Source organism: Barbatula barbatula (genome assembly GCF_947034865.1).
Source record: "Barbatula barbatula genome assembly, chromosome: 17".
Lineage (NCBI taxonomy): Eukaryota > Metazoa > Chordata > Actinopteri > Cypriniformes > Nemacheilidae > Barbatula > Barbatula barbatula.
In genome coordinates, this window is record NC_136780.1 from 4,977,328 (window position 1) to 4,995,790 (window position 18,463).

General features: G+C 38.3%; 2 protein-coding genes across 2 annotated transcripts; both read right to left on the reverse strand.

The window, feature by feature from the left end:
* Positions 1-355: 355 nt before the first annotated feature.
* plagx (pleiomorphic adenoma gene X) lies at positions 356-5,076 on the reverse strand. The gene is made up of 2 exons (XM_079477605.1): positions 4,797-5,076; positions 356-3,057 (listed from the first exon to the last, which is right to left on the reverse strand). The coding sequence occupies exon 2, from the start codon at positions 3,009-3,011 to the stop codon at positions 1,866-1,868; it is 1,146 nt and encodes a 381-aa protein (XP_079333731.1). The 5' UTR covers positions 3,012-3,057; positions 4,797-5,076; the 3' UTR covers positions 356-1,865.
* A 536-nt stretch (positions 5,077-5,612) lies between these two features.
* On the reverse strand, positions 5,613-17,603 carry pan2 (poly(A) specific ribonuclease subunit PAN2). The gene is made up of 26 exons (XM_079478414.1): positions 17,510-17,603; positions 16,827-17,121; positions 16,386-16,555; positions 16,130-16,250; positions 15,663-15,740; positions 14,459-14,729; positions 13,081-13,426; positions 12,377-12,473; positions 12,052-12,171; positions 11,726-11,845; positions 10,821-10,949; positions 10,538-10,737; positions 10,180-10,328; positions 9,768-9,874; positions 9,504-9,602; positions 9,163-9,245; positions 8,941-9,082; positions 8,677-8,814; positions 8,458-8,517; positions 8,288-8,378; positions 8,014-8,171; positions 7,766-7,909; positions 7,366-7,545; positions 7,159-7,252; positions 6,867-7,070; positions 5,613-6,690 (listed from the first exon to the last, which is right to left on the reverse strand). Exons 2-26 carry the CDS (start codon positions 17,106-17,108, stop codon positions 6,656-6,658), a joined length of 3,618 nt encoding a protein of 1,205 aa, XP_079334540.1. The 5' UTR covers positions 17,109-17,121; positions 17,510-17,603; the 3' UTR covers positions 5,613-6,655.
* Positions 17,604-18,463: the final 860 nt, after the last annotated feature.

The following is an 18,463-nucleotide window of genomic DNA, read 5'->3' on the forward strand; positions in this document are numbered from 1 at the left end:
TGTTATAAACAAGGATTTAGACTAAAAAAAAGTAGTCGGACCCGAATTACTTTAACGCAATGACATAGCGGTGTTCGTATTTTCTAAATAACTACATGAATTTAATCATTTCTGTTAAATCATTTTCTCACATTGCAATAAACCATAATGATGGAAAATGACATATATCTGGAATTAACATTATATTATCATATAATATAATACACTGCAATAACATCTGAATTTTGAGCTATTAATCAAGAATTTAACTCCAATAATATAACTAGTCCTTCTAACATTTCCAAAGTGTTTTGTGCTCCTAGTAATTCAAAGGATGACGGTTTTGAAAGAAACACACCAAAACCCATCAATTATCAATTTCTACAAGATGCTTTATTTCTTAATTCATCCTTAACAAACAGTTGTTGAGACATTAAAATGCTAATACTGGGAAAAGATGCGAAACACCCGTTTACTCCAGCCAAACATCCATTGAAACTAGATGTCTCACTAAAGGTACAGTACAGCTGTGCACAGTGTGCATCTCACTGAGGTAGATCAGTCTGAACATCACAGTTGAGTTGAGGTCGACTTCCAAAGAAGGAAATGTCCTACAAAAGTTCTCAAATCCTGCTATACATTTCCGATATAGAATGAATGGGAAAAACAGAAGGATCTCATGAATTGTATTCATCCCTTCAAGTTTGTCTAAAAAAACGGAGCAGACCCTATATCAAAGTAACCTTATAGGTTACTTATTCATGTACCACTGAGTTAAAAGAAGACACAGTGAAGCAGTGCTATTTAAATTTGCATGGTTAAACTTAATCAGTGCTCCTGTTTTCCATGGAGAGATACGTGAAGTGCTTCAGCAAAACAGAGTGTGTGCTAAGCTTTTTTTGTTTGAAGGAGAAGCACTTTGTAATGTGGAGTTCACTGTGTAAAACTGTTACTCAAACAACTTTCTTACTCAAGAAATGATCTTCCAGATATATCCAAGACAGAAATGTTATCAACATGACGAATTAACACGAAAAAGGGCATTAACTTAAGTACAAAATTAAACGCATAAGGTTTTACTTGCGTCGACTGAAAAATCTTTTTTGTGATCGGCTATTTCATTTAAAAAAACATTTAATCCAAATTATTTTACTTTCAAAATACCTTGGAATAATACATAGAAAGATGGGGTCTTAAAGAAACAAAGTAGCCAAGGTATCCACTCGAAATTGTGATTTCGTACATAAGCATTTAGAATTAAGGATGTGAACACAATAGCACCTACAAACTTTTACCAAAAGACTAAAATCAAGCTAATTAATGCTGAATCTAAAATCTTGATAACTAAAATGTTGAGCATTCAAAAAAAAACTAAAGAAAATCTGAAGGAGAATGTTCTCCATGCGCAGTACATGAAGACATTTCGTGTGAAGATTTGTTTCTTGTCAAAAATAATTTTCCAGCTTGGAGAGGTAGGTTTTGCGTTGTGTGACTGTGAGCTGAGAGGTAAATCTACGACCACAGTTCAATCTGACTCTTAGTCATAGAAGTGCCGTTGCTAAAAAAAGTGCTTCATTATACAACGGAGAACACTGTAAAAGCATGTCTTTTCTTCTTGACAAAAACATTTGAGGTATTTATTTTGCTAGCTTTACCGCTGACTCTTCTTCAAATGAATTAGGTTTATACATCGCTAAACAGTTACTCAGAAAACAAAAAAAGACTATTCTAGAAGTAAAATTCCATCTATCCTAGCAACAATGTCATGCTAATCATCCTCCTCTATTTCTATGAGATCCAAAAAAACTTGTATTACCTATAAGGTATTTGGCAATGATACAGCAGAGCTGTTGCATTCGACTGGCAGGTCTAGTGGACATGCGTAACTATTGTTGGAAGGCCTGATGGAATCGAGGTAGAGTTGGAGAGAAACCAGAGATCTGGTTTAAGTGCCCTGAAGCCATAGGCTCCTGCAGTGACTGTGGCTGAAATGAGGTAAGTGGCCCAGAGAGCTGAGAGGTAGGACTTGGAGACGCAGCTGTGGTCATGGTGGAGTATCCCATCACAAGGCTTCCCGAACTCAAGGGCGTGCTGTAGGGAGGCAGACTGAATGGCAGGAAGCCCAGCAGATGTGAAAGGTCCATGTTGGCGGAGTTGTTAGGGGGCTCAGCTGAGGTGAAGGAGTTCCTGAGGGTGAAATGGGCACTCTGACATCCCATGTTGTCGGGGAGAAGGTCGCCAGGCCGAGGGACCGCAGTCGCCATGGAGGCTTGTGGCGGCATCGGCCCACACTGGAGTTCGGTCAGGAAGTTCTCCATCTCTGCCTTTAGATATGAGGTAGTGGAACTAGGCTGATACCTAGGAGCCTGCTGGTACTGCTGCGGCTTGCTTGGCTCGAGGTAACAGCCCACACCCATCGGGTTGGACAGGGGGCCAGACACCATCGGATGATGGAGAGTGACCCCTGAGGTAGATGTACTCGGTAGGCCTTGTGGGTTGAACATGCCCATAGTAAAAGCATCTGATGCATCCTTTGGAGATCCAACAGAGCACATGGTGGGACTGGGCTCCTCTTTAATGGACATGGGGGCAAGCGTTTCCAACTCCTGCGCGTGGCTTTTCTTCAGATGTCGGGTAAGGTGGTCACGTCGGCCAAAACGCTGGGCGCAACGCGGGCACAGAAAGTCCCGCCTACCCGTGTGCACCACCGCATGGCGACGGACATCCTTGCGAGTAAAGAAGCGTCGACCACAGCGTTCACACTGATGCTTTCTTTCTCGTACCACAGCCCCCGGGGGTGGCCGACCGGTGTGTGTACTCAAGTGCTCGAGCAACGTGGGCATGCTGTCAAACACCTGACGACAAACCTTACAAGTGAGGTCACCCACGGCAGAGGTGGCATGCGTCGCCATGTGCCGTCTCAGACCCAGACGGGTGTTGTAATGCTTTCCACATTCTTCACATAGCAGTTCTTGTTTGTTGGGGTCGTGGGTTTGGAGGTGGCTGTTCAATTGGTCTTTGCCATGAAACATTTTTTCACATGTATGGGTTGTTCTCAGGGAGTATGTAACTGCACATCTGAGAAAAGAGATTGCTGTTACAAGAGTGCAGACCAAAATGTAAAAAGCAGGTTTAAAAGCACACCTAAGAAAGCGACTAACACTGACAGGTGATTTTTCTAGGAGCTAAAAGTTTTTCCCCATGTTCAAAATTGTACACACCAACACAAATATGCAGAAAGATTGTCTGATTCGACATATTATTTATTCAATTAACCTTTTAATGTGAGAATTATGAAAACATCAATCAGGATTGTTTATTGCTCTTAGAGCATAAAAAACAAGCTATGAATTTTTAAAAGTCGTATGTAGCTAAAATGACATCAACATCAGTGCTACCCGCATGTAAACTATTTAGTGATACACAGATTTGAATTGTTAGCTGTGTTTTAAGTCATACATGTTGTTTTGAAGCTATATAGTGTTCAACAAAAATGTTTTTGTACAGGTGTCATCAAAGAAATGGTATATTCATGTAGGCTATATGATTTATGCTTTGTCATATACTTTTTGTGGTATATTTAAACTTTAACAATTTTAATGCCCGTCTCAAAGTTATCATGAAAATGTTTCTTTGATCTGACTTTTTTCTTTGATTACTTTTCTTTATCTTTGTCAATTTAGGGATTTATGTTATAGCAAAAAAGACTTATGGTAAAAGGACCTACAAGTGCTTAATGTTAATGTACAGCCTAGTAAGTCTTTCAACTTGCCTGCCTCTCAATAGTGATGGTAACAAATTTCAACAGAAGAAACTTAAAAACAGCCTAAAGGGATGTCCAGGATGATTGGTTAGTGCCATTTAAAAAGGGTTTGTTTACCTGTTTCAAGTCTCACAAAAGCACATTCATTATCTTGACAGACCTCCGGAAAATGGGTGTCAATAATAACTACCTTATTGACTGAAGTAATTGTTCCATTCGGGTAAACTTTACAATTGCTCGACCTATTTAAAAAACATTATTTTTATGAGTTTAAATCCAACTTTATATTCAACTGCGGTTGACGATTTAGTTTGATCTGTTCAATGTGAGATTTGTACCGAGGCCTATTCATTAATTAATTTACAAATTACAAATGATCTTCATGAAATAAATGTGCTTTTATACGTCTACAGATATATTAAGAGCAATTGTCTAGAATCGCTTACATTATAGCAACATTGCAAATGAGGATTAATTTCAGACATAAGACATGAAACAAATTTTGTATATTAATTTCAAACATCACGTTAGCCTAAATGTTATCAAATAATAAATAAATAAACTAGCCACTAAAATCTACATGTAAAAACCTACTAAACTATAATAAACTATTTAAAAGTGTCGTACGAATAAAAAACTTTTTTATAAGGTAATGAGTTTCGAGTTTAGAAATCTTTGGCATGTTTTGCCCGGCAAAGAACCGTAAAATATTGTAATTAAATAGTAATAAAAGTATAACGATATTACATTATTCAGGCATACAAAAATGAGCAGAGATTGGACTCTTCCACAAAACTCTTCCCGTCTTTAACACATGAAACCATTTAAAAATGAATATCTTTATTGTATAACAATGTCTAGCGTAGCTAATTTGTTTGCTCATGCAAGCAACATTAGATTTCTTGGTAAATTAACATTTAACCGTTTTGAAAATCCCAAAATATTAACAGCAAAACCATTGAAAGGGGTTTAAACTTTTAAACATCAACGCAAACACACCACGCGGTCTTATATTCGCACTATAACATTTGCATATAAACAGTCTTGTGCTCACCAGAAACTTTTGATCGCCGCAAAAGTTGCATTTCACAGTCAATCCAGTCTAAAGCTATACCTCGCAACGATGCGCATCAAAATGTCGTCGCTCTGACATTTTTCGATGAATTCGCACAATGCCTTCGCAGTGGATTATTTGTTTGAAATATTTGTATTAAAATATTGTGTGTACTTTTTGGGCCTGCTGTTTCTTTCCCTCTAAACACAGCAGCACTCGAGCCGAGGGGCGCGTGCATTGTGGGAACGTGACGTCAGACCACTTTGGTAACTTTCAGGGTGGGATTTCACTCCTGGTTTTCGCCATTTAAGACATCACGAACACCCACAGGCATAGCGTATAACGACAAAGATAAAACGTTTATAAAATAACAATGTCACCTCAACTCGAGTCTTAAAGAATAAACATCTCCACATTTTAAATAAGCTGCTTTTGGTGACTAAAAAGCAGCTTAGGCCTATAATATCGATTTTATAATATACGAATTAATTTGGTTAATAATTAAAATTATGTTATTATTTTGAAAAAAGAAGTTGTGAGTTTTCAGGTTGCAATTGTCAATTTCTATTACGCAATAGCCTATGTCTGTGTCGTCACCGCCTTTTGGAAAATCTGATTAAAATTCGATCTAACACGGCCAAGAACGATCAGATTTTTTTAAATTATTTTATATATTTAATATTATTGAAAGTGTTATTTTATAACAGTTTCAAAGTGCTTTGTGAAGGAGTTGAACAGATTAGATATTGTACAGCAGATAGATTCATCCTATAGAAAATAAAAAGTTGCAGAAATAAAACACATTGAAATTCTTTTGATTGTGATAATTGAATGTGTTAATTTTGCAATGTTCGTAATATATAATTGAAAATAATAAAACATATAATCAATTCATATACTAAAGGTTTATACTAATTAAAAACATAACTGTCACAAAAAAGCTATTTAAGAAACTGAAATTATTACAGCAAGCATTATTTCAACAACTCTCAAATATACACACTGGGTAGTCAGGTTTGCAGTATTGCAGTTTGAAAATTCTGATATGCATAAATCGTAGATCTGTTCAAATACAGATTTTAAACAGCTTTTTGAAAGCACACCTGGCATGATGTTGAAAATCAATGACATGTTTGACCAAATATGATAATTCTGCCAGTATTCCCATGCATATGAAGGAGAGTAAACAATGATAGCATATTTTCATTATAATCTTATGCATGCTAAAGTATAGTAAAACGTACATGTAATTATTTTTCGCCTTTAATCACTTACATACAAAGAGATCTTACAGATCTAAATGCTGTATATGCAATTACAATAACCCTTAGCTTTAATATTATGGTTTCATGAAATTATATTTATGTTGCAAAAATCCACCTGGTGGAAATTAGCCCTAAATATTACCCAAAGATTAATCCAAAATTCTTTATTCAGCTGCCACATTATTACAATGTACACTTACAAAATAGAAAAGAACACACTGTAAATCCATTTACAGCCCAATTCATATTCTGGATAAGTTTCAAACACTGTTTAACTATATTGGTGCAGGTGCAAAAGCAACCACAGAGTCAAATGCAAGGAAAACTCACTTGGTGTTTTTTGCTCTTAAATTGGGTCTCAGTTCCGTTTGCATATTCTTTTCAGACATACTGTACCACGTACAAGTGACACGATGTGAAGAAAACCCAGACATGAAGAAATCTATGTTTTTTTACATGTCAAAAAAACAATTTTATCTAACGACATGAATACACACAAAGAAATGGCTCGCAATAAATTGAATGAGAACACTGTGATTGATGAGCTGACATCTTTTTCTTGCAGGAATACAAGCAACCCGAGTTTAACCGGGATTATAAACCCATCACCGAGGGAAACACAGCTGTTCCTGCGGAGGTGAAAGAACATCAGAAAATGTACTTAAATCATGTACACACATTAAGTGTTAAGAAAAAGAATGGTAGTTTAAGACATTTATACAGAAAGCTGGCCAATGTTGCATTGCAAATGTTTCATAGCTGATTATGGGTGAAAAAAATATATTGCCATATTAGTGATTCGTACTTTTTGGGCTCCCTTGACCATCTGCAGAGTCAATGTCTGGAACTTTCCAGTCTAGTTTGCGTCCCTTCTCATAGAGAGCCTTGAGAACCTTCCTGAACTCGTCCTGTCCACCATTGTGACTCAGCTCCAAATACTTCCGGTACAGCTGCAGAGCGGTCCGAGCATCTTCAGTACTGTCATGGGTTTCACTCTGAATTTTCAGATCTTAACAAATATTCAAAACACATAAAACGCAGATGAGCAGAAAACAAAATGTCCAAAGCAGAAGGGAAAATTTTAACTAATGACCTACCGAGAAAATACCATGCTAGGAAACGCAAAGAGATCATTCTTTTCCTAGGCATGTGGAAGAGGTAGACAGTGTCGATGACCTGATCTTTAGGAACCTGTTGCAATACAAAGTGCTTGTTAAAAAACATTTCTGGGGTGTGATATTAGTTTCCATTTCATGGAACTGATAAACAGATATAATCAGTCACTCCGTTTAATTTCAACTCACCATCAAGTTTATGACTCGGAAGTCCTTCTGTAAACCGTGACCAACGAAGCGAACTCCAGTGTCGATAAGAAATCGCAGTTTGAGGTACGTTGATTTCAGAGTGGTTAAGTGTTTGGAAGAGATCTTGGCATCAAGGTCTCCGGGTTTAATACCAGAGTACTGGGTAAGGTAATCTACCACCTAAACATGCAAAGAGATAAGACAAAACCTTTTAGGTCATACGGTCATTCAAAAAGACCTTTTCATTTCTCATATTTAACCGTGAGGGTCAAATTACCCTATTATTCCTTCTTATAATTTCCTCTACAATTTATTTAAATATCTCTGAACATCTAATGTGTGTCCAAAGAGTAAATGTGACCAAACTGAAGTCACACATGGAATACATCGATATCTTTACCTGCTCCTGTGTAGATATGTAGTCATCAATGAACGGCACTCCCTCGTTGGGTCCCTGACCTCTCACGCAGGTGATACGGGCCACAGACATCTGACTGGGTTTAATGGTAGACTTTGTCCCATCGCTGCGTAGTTCCGCCTCCTCCTGTTTACACAAAAACAAGACACATTGCTCAGTCGAGCTCATAATCTCTGGTTCTGAATTGGACAGAATGTCAACAATTAATGAAGATGGTGTCTATAAATGACCTGGTTAAGCGTGACAAACTCTGCGTCCAGTCCCACGAGGTCACTAGCCTGCGGCATCTCGCTCATCATGAGAGGTATGAAGGTAGCGTGACTCTTCCTCTGTTTCCGTGCCAACGAGGCCTCAGTCAGCAAAACACTGGCCTCGATAGGATTCTTTACTACACGGGAAAAGATCAATATGTAAAGAAATGTTCTAAATTTGAGCTTTTGTGATAAAGCACTGATGAAAGCACTAAAGAAAGTCCAAAATTCTTTGAGGTGATGCATCACATACTTCTCAAATCGTACTTGGCGTTGTAGTTCCTCCTGACATAGTAAAGTACAGCTGGGACCTTCCAGTTGACATCAAACTGAACGGATTCAGCCTGAAAGTGAAACAATTCAAGAATACAATACATAAGTATTAAGCGAATACATCATATTTCAGGTGTGTGCCATTGTTACCTTGTCTATTGGCTCGATCAGAAAATCATTGAATAGATACCACTGCTGGTGTGTTACTCCCTAAAAATAAAACAGATGTTTCTAACACCATAGTCGGACTTGGGTCAAACATCTATAAAGTACTGATAATTTAACACATGGCATGACTGATCATCTGGCCAATGTCAGATTTAAAGATAATTTAAAGTCAAAAAACTAAATTCTGGGTCAATCTCACACCTCTTTTCTCTGGTGGTAGGTCTCTCCCACTTTGACATGAGCAACTAGGTTTCCTCCAGTCCGTGGATCCTGAATATGAGACACAGTGACGACCAAATCGTAGATAGACGCCCCCTCTGCCTCTTCACTCTCAGTCAGCTACAAAAGGAAACACATCAGCCAATTTACCGTTGGAAAAATAACCTCTAAAAAACATTTTGGTGATCTGCCAGACCTCTATATCAGTTGTTGGCTCATGAAGCATATTGTAGTGGTCTCCCTTACCTCCTTTCCCACAGGTAGGCTGCTGACCTCCAGGCCTTGAGTCTTACTGATGCACATCTTCAGACTGAGAGGGATCCAAACGTGCCTCATGTCCTCTGCTTGCGTGTCAAAGGTCAAGCCCTCCGCACTGCATAGTTCCTCCCTATACAAAGCATCTGTGGTTTAATATAGAACTATTTAAAATCTGGATTTGACATCATATACAGACTGATCATCACTTACTCCAAACACCATTCTGTAGGAAGAGGCTCTTTGGGTTTGGGAGGTTCAGCCGCCTCTTTCTTTAGAGCACTGTTGAACACATACTGTGAACAAAAACAGTATTCATCTATGAATGAACGGAAAACCGAGACAAATGACTGTGCCTAAAGGCTTTTACACCAATTCAGAGCTCATTAGAATGAACTTCCTGTTACACCACCTAAATATCTCACTGTCACATTAAACATAAAGACATCTTTATATAAAGACCATAATTACAATGTCATTAACTTAAAAATGCATGAAACGTTTTTTTATTAAAGACTGTAAACTTTAAATGCATAATGGTAGGAGGGTCTGACCTCAGTCTGAGCTCTCCAGAACTCGGCCTCCTTAGAGCTGTTGACTTCACAATTTATCACCAGAACATCAGGCAGACAACGAATGTTCCGGGTCTGCACCTGTGAAGAGATTATGGCGTTGTGTTTATGTAATAACAGTACAGCTATTGAGTGGATGAAATTCTGATCTAGGAACATCTTTAAGCATGTTTGGGGATCTATAATTTTGCCATCTAGAGATGGCCATAAAGAGAGAGAGATTGAGAAAGAGAGCAATAGACTTACAGTTGGCTGGTATTTCTCACAGTTGTCACACCAGGCCTGAGTGCTCTGTTCCAGACAGATACTCTTCTTCAAAATATCTGCAAAGTCATATTCCTCTATCTTCTTATCTATCCAAAACAAACAAGCAACAGAAACTTGATTCAGGTACCAATTGTAATTCTGGAATCCACATCTATGTTCATCTGGAGCATTGGTTCTTAATGCTGTTTCTGAAGGACCCCAGCAGTGCACATTTTGTACATCTCTTAACTTCATTCGGTGAGCTTGTTAGTAAAGCTCTCAAATGCCTGAAATGGGGATAAGGGAGACTATACTTGATTCAAAATCTGTACGTTGGGTGTCCCTCATGAACAGGGTTTGAAATCACTGCTATTCACTTCAGATGGAGGTAATAATATTTGGCTGTTCTGACCGAGAGAGCTCTGTTCCGGGTAGTGCATGGTAAACAGCAGAGTCATAGATGAGCGAACCGTCTCCTTTCCACAGCGACATAAACTGCTGTTCTCCACTTCACAGCCGAACAACCGTCCAATTACAGACTCAGCAGAGGAACCCATCGCACTGCACACAGAGACACCACATGCAGGTAAACACATAGCAAGATAACACAAGGAAGCTTCTATCTTTTTCTTTTAAAAATAATTTCAGTCATTTCCATTATAGAAGATAGATTATAGAACAGTGGATGTCTCTCTTCTATGTCCTTATGTGAACCTTTATTTAAATTATTAACTTCACGTTCAAATGCGGTTTTATCACGTGGTCCATACCTGCTGCTCGCCCCTCTGTATGCCTGCGGTCCTTCCTGCTCCAGCGTCTCCTGATGCAGCTGCGCGAGAATGAAACGGTTCCAGCTCTGGATGAGGCGACCCAGACGGGCTTTCCCTGTCTGTTCGTCAGAATCCGCCAGGATCAAACCCAACGCAGATGCCTCTGGGATTGTTCGGAAAGCCCGGAGAAAATTACTGGCCTGTGAAGGAAACAAACAAATGCTGTGTGACCGTCTGATTGGTTGAGAGGCTGCAGTCGTGGTGGTGATGTCACAAGTGCTACCTGGCAGGGGTCTCCTCTGCTCAGATCCAGCATGTGAAAGAGGAAGCCCAGCTCACAGGCCAGACAGAACTCCTTCTGACACAGGTGATCCTGTACCACGCACCTGATTGGTTCCAGGAAATACAGCACCTGCCACGGCACACACGGAGTAAAATATTAATAACATTCCAGAGTGCTGGAACACCCGAAGCCAATACGGTGAATTCCAGAAATTCCTTACCGAGGAACAAAAATTCATGTCATGTATTGGGATTTTATGTGAAAGACTGACAGCATGACAAGACACATGAAAGTTGTGTATAAAAATATGGGTTATCACATAAAAAAATATTATTTTTTTTCGTAAATACATGTAAAAATTTTACTCTTGTATTGCTTAAAAGCAGTTTTCGGTTTTCATTTTATGCAGATAAATGCACATTTTAATTACAATTTGGGGAAAGTTCCCAATTTAGTAGCATAAAGATAAAACAAAATATATTAGTATAAAGAATAAAACAAAAATAAAGCAAAAAGCCCCAAGAAGCAGTGGGTTATAGTGCATTTTATAAAAGCTCATTTCCATATGCATAGCAACTACATTAGTGGTTATTCCATATTCATAATGTGGTTAGCTGTTATAAATCAAGGCATTTTAAAACGGTTAAGAATGTGGCTCAGCCAATCAGAATCAAAGACCAGAACTGACCGTTTTATGATGATAATTTTACCTAAACACATACCTATAAAAAGTACATTTTAAAATCAGAAAACTAAAATGGCCTCTTCATTTTTTTCCACGGCTGTAGATTGATTACAGAATATATATATATATATATATATATATATATATATATATATATATACTGCATATTAAATATATGGAGTAAAATACAGTGAAAGGGCTTGTGTGTGCATATTTTCACCTGGATCATGCAGTTACAGTAAGCGTTGGGTATGTGAGGTTCCAAACCAGCAAACAGAGTCCTGTTATAGTGCTTGAAATCAAAGTCTTCTAGTCCCAGTTTGGAGTATTTAATGGTCACCTGATACAAGCATATGAAACATAATCAGTTGTTTATCCTGTTCACCTGCATTATGATAAATCACCCCAATTGTAAATTCCATTCAAGTGCTTTAAAGATTCATTGCAAATGACGTGAAGGGGACAAGACAAACTTTAAGAACAGGCATTAAATGCACAAGCATTACAGCACCAAACATCAGTGGAGAAACAATAACTCGTCATTACTTTACGGTACTTCTTGGGCACCATGTAAAGATGCGGCTCCTCATCTCGACCAATGGGAGACTCTGGAACCTGATTATATTTGTCATAGTCAAGCTCTATCTCTTTGATCTTATAGGGAACCTGCAGAAAACAAAGACCAAACGGGTCAAAATCAAAAATATCCAGGCAGACTGCATTCAGCTGGTATTTCTGCTCTTGAATGCTTCAACATTCCAGAGGTACTTGTGTCACTAAGAGTTTTGTTATGCCAAATATTGAAAACATTGTACATTTCAGATGTTAAATTATTATCCTGTAAAATCATAGTTTTTTAAATCACGCCAACCTGGTTTCTAGGACGGGTTCTAGGATTGGGGGCGTATCCAATAAAGCCCACTGTTTTCATAGTCCTTAGAATGTCTGGATCTACTGGAGGGGCTCGTCTGCAACAGAGAAAATAATAAATGTACAAATCAATCACCATGTTAATCAATGGGGTATTTCTTAAACTTAAACTGCTGGAATAAAATTTCGAAAGTGAGAAAATTATAATTACATATTTATGCAAAAATTATATAAAAATGTGTGATTATTTTAACACAGTAAATCCAGATTATTAGCGTTTATATGGGTCTTAAAAGGAACGTTTAACCCAAAACTGAAAATTCTGTTATCATTTAATCATCCTCATGTCATTGCGAATCTTTATGACTTTCTTACTTTTGCATAACACAAAAGAAGATATTTTGAAGAATGTTGGTTAACAAACAACATTGGCTACCTTTGACTTCTTTATCTGAACACAAAAAATATTCTCAAAATGTCTTCTTTTGTGTCTCACACAAGAAACAGTCTGTGGTGAGCAGGGCGGGACGAGAGCCGTGAGGGAATGGCGCGGCTCTCATCCAGCCCTGCTCCCCACACAGTCATATACAGATTTTGCCTGACCTGAAATGAATAAATGTTTTTTATTTTGGGGGAAAATATCCCTGTAAGTGTACAGCAGGGGGCAATATTGTACAGTAAGCTCAATACCACATACAGTTTTACCTGGGGCTGGGGTTAATGAGGTTGGTGGCCCAGTCAGAAAGCATGGGCTCGGTACTGGTGAGAGGCATTGGAATAAGAGAGAGAGGCATCAGCTCATGGTTCCAGTCCATTTGGGGCAGCGAGTCCACCAGGCAGGGCAGGGCTAACTCAGTCTCCCTGGAGTAACTGTTAAAGGACACCTCTGGAGCGCTCGACCACAGATGCACACAGCCACCAGAGTCCCCGAAAGAGAGCGCCTGTTTGCTGGAGGACACGTCGAAGCTCATCAGCAGCTGCCCCACCGTGTTGACGTGAAAGATGTCAGCCAGATTGGCCAGTCCAGTGGGCTCGCAGAACTGACACTGACCTGCAGAAGTCAAATGGAGAAAACACTGTCACACACCAGCCCTGCGGATCATTTTTAGCACACAAGCAAATTTTTTATGTCATGTCTATTTGCCTATTAACAGTCATTGTGAAACAGAATACAAACGAAAATGAATTTGCAAGGTGTGCAAAAAGACAATCTGTAAAAATTATCTCTTTCGTCACTTTTAGCAGCATTTACATGTTTTTTTACTTTCAACATTTTAAATATCCTACACAAATCACGCTATTTATTGGAAAACGAAAATCAACTACCAAGAGCAAAAACACAGATTTATACATTTTCACATTTCAGGTCCAGTATATCGCTCATGCATTTATATTGTGAGAAACAATAAAAGGGAAATGAAAGTAAGGTGGGACTTTTGAAAGCCAATGGACAGCATCGGCAGCAGTACAGGTTGGAAACACAAAACTAACACAACCTTGTTAGGGAATGACAAGGCTAGACCAAAGTAAACCGCTATCGAATAGCAGAAAAATACTTTTATCAAACAAAAATCCCCAACACTTCAATTCAACCAATCAGGGAAAGTGGCACCTACTCTAGCAATGCCAGTAAATCTCATATAAAGGATGTCCAAAATAAAAGGATGGTAGTCATGCTACACCAACACATTTAACTTACTTCCTACCACAGACCATACATGGCTAATATTCATATAATAAAAGTGAAATCAGTAATGAATTGTTGAAGGGGTGGATAAAAATCTAATTGGCTCATCATTTATTCACCCTTGTGTCATTCCAATCCTGTATGATTTCCTTTCTTCTGCAGAAAACAAAAGACGAAGATATTTTGAAGTAACAGCACTTTCAGACTTCCATTGTACGACACCAAACCACTGAGACATTTCTCAAACCATCTTCTTTTGTGTTCCACATAAGAAAGAGGGATATATAGGTTTTAAATTACATATTGTCATTGTAAGGCCATTTAATAGCTTTGTGAGAAAATCTTGAGATCTGACCGATCTTATTGACACGGTTATCTTCGACACACACGTCATACCTGTTTGTGAAATGATAGCCAGACGTGAGGTGTATGTGGGGATGAAGCGGAGGAACAGGGGGTCCACGTGGACCTGCATTGGGGTGATGGCCCTCATCATGCGCAGGTCATACACCATCAAAAAACGATCACATGACAGTCCGTTCAGACCACGACTGGAAAAGCCACACGCTGCCAGTAGGTTGCCATGTACGTCAAAATCAGATAGGCTCCCAGAGAAAGCGTCAAACTCATACTCCATTTTAAGTGTGCGTGGATCCCGTAGAGACACCTAGTGTTACACAAGAGAAGGGTCACTTTCTAAACAAAGAAATTAAAGTTCAGTCAATAACTAAAATTCTGCAGATGTCTGGATATCATAAAACACACCTATATCATTATTTTAAAATCTAAACTTTAAAAGTAATTAACTAATATTTTTTAGAATTAAGATTCTAGATTAAAATTTGAAAGATGAATGAAATGGGTAACTTGTATATTTATGCTTTATTGTAACTGGTCATAATTTCATGATGTCACCTAAAAAATTTAAAAAGCTTTTCTTGAGCTCATTTAAATAGTCCAGTAGAGTCAGAAATGAATTACAAATATTTCAGGCTCTCTCTATGATAATTATGTCATCAAATCCTGCATAGGCTTCTTTCTTCCATGAAACACCAAAAAAAAGCTTTGAGACATCTCAGAGGTTTTGTGTCCATACAATGCAAGTAACGGGGGCCAGTGTTGTTTGGTAAGCAATGTTCTTCAAAATATCTTCTTTTGTGTTTTGCAGAAGAAATTAAGTTTTTGGGTGAACAATCCCTTTATTTGACACAAGGTGCTACAAACGGCTTTACATTTCTGTTAAAGCTGTTTAAAAGAAAACTAAAACATATTTTAGATGAAGTCCAGCATATCTCAGTGTTTTCGTCTCTTAAAAGTGTCACATTATTGTATAAATCTTTTCACTTATTTAATTGCCTGTTAAAATTCCAAACACCACATAGTGTGAGCTGAAAACTAGGAATAGATGAATGAACAAAAGAGAAAAAGCCCTATTTATTCTACCACAATTTTACAGCTAAATAGCAGAAAGCATGTTCCCTCATTAGCTAAGAGAAAAAACTTTACATGCACCACATTCATTTGCACTGTACTCTGTGGGAAAAGTGAAAGGAGGAAACTATTTGTTCCACATCCATTTTCGATTCCTTCCTTTACTCACCTTGCCTGAGGTGTGGCCACAAAAGAAGAAGCGATTGGACTGCCTCATTATGGCGACTCCAGGAACCTCAACAGTAAACTAGAGCGACAGGGATGAAACTAGCATATGAGCTCACACCCTTAACAGGAAGTTATTTAAGCACTGTATTTACTAAACACAGTGACGAGTTATCTTAAAACCTAAAACAAGAACACATGAGACATTGACACTGCTTGTAATGCGTGCATTGTGAAAAAACTTTCTCATATGCCAGCTTAGAATGCAGATCAGAGATTCGTAAAATGATTCTGGCTCAGTCAATAGCTTAAAAATGATCCTCATGTATCAATTTCAACAAATTACAGCCATGCCCAAAATAAAGCTAAGAAAAGTATAAGAATGCATTAAAATGTAGAAGTTTCTCATTCTTAAAGATGCTATAATGAATAAAACTAGAATGATACATTTTAAATATTGTATTGTCTTACTTTTTGGGTTTCCTGCACTGTGGTGAGGTCCAATTCCGTCACATAATTCTGGAGACCTCCCATTAATAAAGTGTTGTTATCAGTCAGAAGCAAACTGTGCATGTCAGCACCGTCCTCCATCCTAAACACAAAATGAATCAATGGAAATTAAAGATCACACACATTAGAAAAGGAAAGGTCTTTATTATTAGATATAAAAAATGTAGACATGCCTATATGGTCACAGCATATATGTATATTCATACGTGTAACTCACGGATAGTCAAACATTATCCAGCCTCCACGCGTGATGCATTTGAGGTTGTTTTTGGTCAGAAACAGCACCCCTGTGTCCATACTCTGGATGTGTCGAATGTCATCCGTCAAGTGCACCTGAAAAGAGGAGTAGCGCCCCATCGTCGGACCAAAAAAAGAACTTGCGTGTCCCTGTTATGAAAGAGAGGAAAAGTCTGTGAATAAAGTGACATCACATTTATGGAAGTAAGTCATGGATGATGCATGCGAGGTCACTACTATCAAAACCACAACTTTTGCCCTGATATTAAACTTTAACCCTAAATCTTCCCCTCCACTGGGGAAATTAATTGATGTATGCAGAATATTTGGTGAAAACACTTTGCGCGTATACTGTATGCCTTTACAGCACTCAGTTTCTACAGAAGATAACGCAAAGGCTGTCATAAATGTGTCACTCCACCCGGTGGTTCCCCATCCACAACAGCTCCTCCTGCAGGTCAAAGTGAGTGGCTGTCACGGGGATCCCGACTTCCGCGGCCACGCTGTGTAGCTCCGAGTACATGCCCTCCACAATGAGCACAGATTCGGGCACGACAAGGCCGTCGGGGTCGAGCTCTACGCCCCGAAGAAGGGACGGGTCGAGACGAGGGTCCAAAGATGAGTCAAGACCGGGCTCCAGGCTGCCGTGCAGGCCGGCCGCGTATTCGCCCATGCCCGGGTCCAGACCTTCAAAGTTCATCATGAGGATGCTGGTGCTAGGGACAGCAAAAAGACTGACATAAAACACTAGAGAGCTTCCGATCTAGACGGCATTCGACAGGGGAAGAGTATGAAGCTAAGTTGTAAAACACAGCCACAAAGTACAAGACTATAAAACTTTCGAACTTGATTATTACTAGGACTATTATTCAAGTGTGCGACAGATTGCCCGAATTACATTCAAACTTAAAGCATTAGGATGAAATAATTATGAATAAAAGAGCAACCCAGTGTAAAGTAACGGTTAACGGTATTTTACTTAAATTCTACAGTCAATTTCTTTCAAAAGACGGAATGCATATTTAAAAAAAAACAACCAGGACCGGTGTGAAGAATGTTGAGTTTAAACTATTAACAGTGTCATCATTTGTGGATCAATCATACCTTTAGACAACACTTATCTTAGGATCCATACGCGCATTACTACTTGCTTCATTCAAAACAAAAACAACGTCGCACTTCCGGGTCAATCTGATGCGCTTCCGGGATGATATTGAGCGCGTTATAGCGTTTCAATGAAATTAGATCCAGAAAGATTAAACATTTTAACAAACTTTCAACAAGAGAAGACATTTCAAAAACAGCGACTCCAAATACGTTGCCAATTTAAAAACGTTATTTTTCATAAAACCGATAATACTTTTAAAAATAGAAATATTTGGTTTATAAAAGGCAAATTTATCAAATAAATAGATACAAACAGGAAAAGACAGTCATCGTTTTATGGCTGGAATACACTATAAAACTTTAAAAATTTTAACAGATTTTTTTTAATCTAGACATCATACACTTGCAGGCTTTTTGAAAGTTTCATATAGAAACACACTACGTGGTCAAATCTGCAGATTGGCACAGACTTTCTGCAACAAGTCCAGACTGAAAGTCTGAGCAAAAGTCTTGCAGTGTATTTCAGCCTGTAATGTTTGTTAAGACGACTGTTCAAGTCCCTGACAACCACGGAATGTGGTCTTTATGAAAGAATAATAAAAGTACATTAATTTCTTCTTCAAAGCTGACCTCATAGGAGATAACATCATATTCCTGTTTTAATAAAATTGCATGTTCATATAATTATACAGGTGAACCGTTTTTTCAGTGCTTTCTTTTTAATTGTTTTATTTTCCCCATTAAATAAATGGGAAGAATGACAGTTGTAGCAAAAGACAACAGCATTATGTCATTTCATTTGTAAACTACTGGGATGATATAAAGACGCACCCTTTGTGTGCATGGTTTGTGGACAGTCTCACTTCCTCCCATTAATAAAAGGGCATAATATTTGAACAAATTTTAAATGAGGAAATTATCCCATTCAGGATTCTAAGAACGGTGACATGG